At 37.4% G+C, this 3,731-nt stretch overlaps 1 protein-coding gene across 1 annotated transcript; it reads right to left on the reverse strand.

Annotated features, from left to right (window-relative positions):
- Positions 1-2,084: 2,084 nt before the first annotated feature.
- Positions 2,085-3,302, reverse strand: LOC129003684 (uncharacterized). The gene has a single exon (XM_054431983.1). It carries the CDS (start codon positions 3,300-3,302, stop codon positions 2,085-2,087), a length of 1,218 nt encoding a protein of 405 aa, XP_054287958.1.
- Between the last annotated feature and the right edge of the window lie 429 nt (positions 3,303-3,731).

Below are 3,731 nucleotides of genomic sequence, written 5' to 3' on the forward strand. Positions count from 1 at the left end.
TTTTTTTTTTTTTTTTTTAAAAAAGAGGTTGGCGGCCTCTTTTAACCTTGCATTTGCCCGTCCACATAGACTAAGCGCCCGTGCGTGGATCGTTAACAGCAAAGCAAGGAGTGAGCCGGTACAGTACAAAGGTGAACTGTACTGATAAAAATGTTATCGGCAGTGACCAGGATCCGAACCCACGACATCGCTGCCTTGGGCCCGAAGTCCGCGACGCTACCGACTGAGCCACCGACTCACTATACTACCTATCATCCTACTACTCAACTATCATCCTATATTGATTTTATTCTTTTCGGCGGTGTTGTAATAGAATCCAATTGCTTTGAATAAATAGTTTGTTTTTTATTTTAACCAAAACTATTTTCATGGGTCTCTTTGTTTCTAGAACCAGATGGTTGAGTTATGTTTGTTAGTTATTTTACTTTTTTTAAGGACTTTAATGTTGTTTTAATAACTCCGATGTTATTTCAAACAGTTTTGACGATATAGTATACATTAACTTTGTTTGTAAATGTGTCATTTATATACAATTGTTTGTCATTGTTGACAAAAGCTCATTTCCCAAGAGAAATAACCACGAATGTCCGCTTTCTTGCAAACCACCCTCACGCCGAGCTTGATAGAACATCCGCCGGACAAAAATTAGCGCCAACGGACATCACGCCGGACAGATCAGCGAGATCTTGGAAACCCTTAGCTGTATAGTTCAGCAGGCGGTACACAATATAGTTAATTTCCCCTTTCCAAGTTTAAAGTACTCAGTAGGGCAAAAAATTAGATATTTCCATCATAAAGTATTTCACAGATATACTTTAATATTGAGTGCGGCAAAGTAAAATGAGTCGACAAAGTCAAATGAGTGCGACAAAGTAAAATAAGTGCGGCAAAGTAAAATGATTGCGGCAAAGTAAGTAAATGCAGGATTACCAATAGTTTTATGTTGTTATTTCGGGTAAAAAATAATTAATTTGCCACCATTTTGGAACAAAACTTGATAAACAATTAACCTTTAATAATTAACCTTTTTCCTAAAAATAGGTCTTCTCGTTGATTATCTATGCAACCAATTTCTATTCACTACAAATATGTAAATAAGTTAAACACACATTGTTTATGCCGTCAATATATGTTTCATGTAACCTGACGATGAGAAGGGTACATTTTACATTGGCTGATTTATTATTCTCTTTGTATGAAAATTCTGTAACAAAATTAACTCGCATGCAAATAAAGCCCCAATTTTCAATTGCATCTGAATATTTTGCTGGAACGAGAAGTTCCGTTTCGTTTGCAAATGTTGTAAAAACCTAATTTAATTCGGTAAAAATATAATTATATTTCATTTACTATCATCATATTGGTTTGTTATTAGCTATTATATATGTATCTATTTGATCTGTGTATGCAGAAATGTCAATGCTTGACTGTTGTTTACACATCCTTTGAATGAAACGTTTTATCGAATAAAATATGTTTTTATTGATATTGAACGTTTTGAGATTTTACAACAGTATAAGATTTTACTGTTCTTTTAGGCCTTTATACCAAATGCGTAAATCTATGAAAAAGGTAATATTTTTTACTAGTAGTAGTAGTAGTAGTAGTAAGTATTTTAATAATCCTGAAAGTCCAAAATGTAATGTGCGATTATTCAGTTTGTACCTGATTTCTAAATATGTCTCTGGTGTTTTAAAGTAACGATGTGGACAATATGAGGGGTGATGCGTAGGCGGAAGCTCGGTGACAATGTTGGCGTGCTCCTATATATTTCGACACGGAATCAACTAACTTGAACACGTCTCTTTGCATTGAAATCAAATGTATGTCTGTTTGTACTGTGTGTATGTATAAAAACCGTTGATTAAAGAATTTAGATACTGATGGATAAACTTAGATTGAACGATAGATGTAGATAGATAATTAAGAGAGAAAAACTAGATGATGTTTTTAGTGGACTGTATTTCTTTAAACTGAACAAAAAGTAAACATGATATAAAATAAGACCAGCTGTTAGAAACAGTGAATTAGAAAAAATAACTTTAAACATTCTCCCCCCCATTGCACCGAAGGAGCAATAAATATTAATCACTGACTTCAATTGGAAGAGGACAAAGCTTGACTATTGGTCTTTTCAATGAGGTACTTGATGTTCTCAGAGTGGCTACTCGGGTAAGTCCATCACGACCTGGATGAAGTTCAGTCACTCTTGCTAGCGGCCACTTTGATGGTGGTAATTGCTCATCAACAACAAGAACAACTGATCCGAGTTTTATTGAACAGGAAGGAAATCTCCATTTGTATATTGCTTGAAGTTGTTGAAGGTACTCCCGAGACCACTTCTTCCAAAATGATTCCAACATTTGGCGAGTTAATTTCCATCGAGTAAGTCTTGATGTGGGTTGGTTTTCTTGATTAGGTTCTGGGATAGTAGTTAAAGATTCGCCAACTAAAAAGTGCGCAGGGGTTAGGATTGCTAGATCGTCTGGATCTTCTGTAAGCTGGCAGAGAGGGCGAGAATTGAGTACAGCTTCTATTTGTACCAGCACTGTCGAAAATTCTTCGTAAGTTAGTAGGTGGGTCTTCATAACTCTTTTGAGATGGTATTTAACTGATTTAACACCAGCTTCCCAATGACCTCCAAAATGTGGAGCAGCAGGAGGGTTGAATTTCCATTCAGTTCCATCATTAGCAAGCAGGGATTTGAGTTGACCTGATTCTGCTGAAGACGATGAAAACAACCTTTTCAGTTCTTTGTCAGCTCCTACAAATGTTGTCCCGCAGTCACTCGTTAAAGTAGCACAGATGCCTCGACGGCTGGTGAATCGTTTGTAAGCCGCTATGAAGGCTTCTGCTGAGTAGTTGGAAACCAACTCTAGATGAATAGCTGAGGTCGCCGAGCAGATGAACACCGCAATATAACCTTTGTAGGTTTTTGCTCTCTTTCCATGCCATGTTTTGATTACAAAAGGGCCTGCGTAATCTACACCAGAGTGCAAAAAAGGACGTGATGGTGATGTTCTTGTAGGAGGAAGCTGCCCCATTAATTGTTGAGCTCTTTGAGAGCGATAACGAGCACAAGTAACACACTTTAACAGTTCTCGTTTGACGATAGGTCTACCTCCAACAACCCAGAACTTCTGACGAACGGTTGCAAGTGTACAACGGGTGCCACTATGCAGAGTCCTGAGATGAGCATCATCTATCACTAGTTTTGAGAACTTAGAATTCTTCGGAAGGATATAAGGATGCTTTGAATCATATTCTAATGAAGATTGTTCAAGTCTGCCTCCAACTCTCATTAAACCAGTGTTATCGACAAAGGGGTTAAGACTTATAAGATTAGATTTTTCTAAAGGTCTGTTGTTTTGTAACCGCGCAAGCTCATTTTTGAAGGCATGTTTTTGAATGAGTTTTACCCACAACAAAAGGGATGAGTTGAGATCTTGAGGAGTTAAAAAAGATTGACAATTAGTAGGGATGGATTTTTTTGTTTTGGCAATGAACTTTTGACACCAGGCAGTAACACGTAATAGTTTGACAGTGTTGAGAAGCGCTCTAGCATTTCTGGTTCTGGTTCAAAGTTTAAAATGTGGCAAGTTGATTGAGGGATTCGCAGTTCAGATTTCGCTGCTTGAGCTGGATCAAACGTCGTGGATGGCCATTCATAAACATCTTTATTCAGCCACGGAGGACCCGTCCACCAAAGCTTATGGTTGCTAAGGATTTTA

The sequence above is a fragment of the Macrosteles quadrilineatus genome, unplaced genomic scaffold (assembly GCF_028750875.1).
Source record: "Macrosteles quadrilineatus isolate MER2022 unplaced genomic scaffold, UCM_ALF_1.0 Scaffold_9__3_contigs__length_116548681, whole genome shotgun sequence".
In the NCBI taxonomy this organism is placed as follows: Eukaryota; Metazoa; Arthropoda; class Insecta; order Hemiptera; family Cicadellidae; genus Macrosteles; species Macrosteles quadrilineatus.

Excerpts from the sequence above, each read along its gene's own strand:
- LOC129003684 (XM_054431983.1), bottom strand. The coding sequence starts at position 3,302 with ATGAGAGTTGGAGGCAGACTTGAACAATCTTCATTAGAATATGATTCA.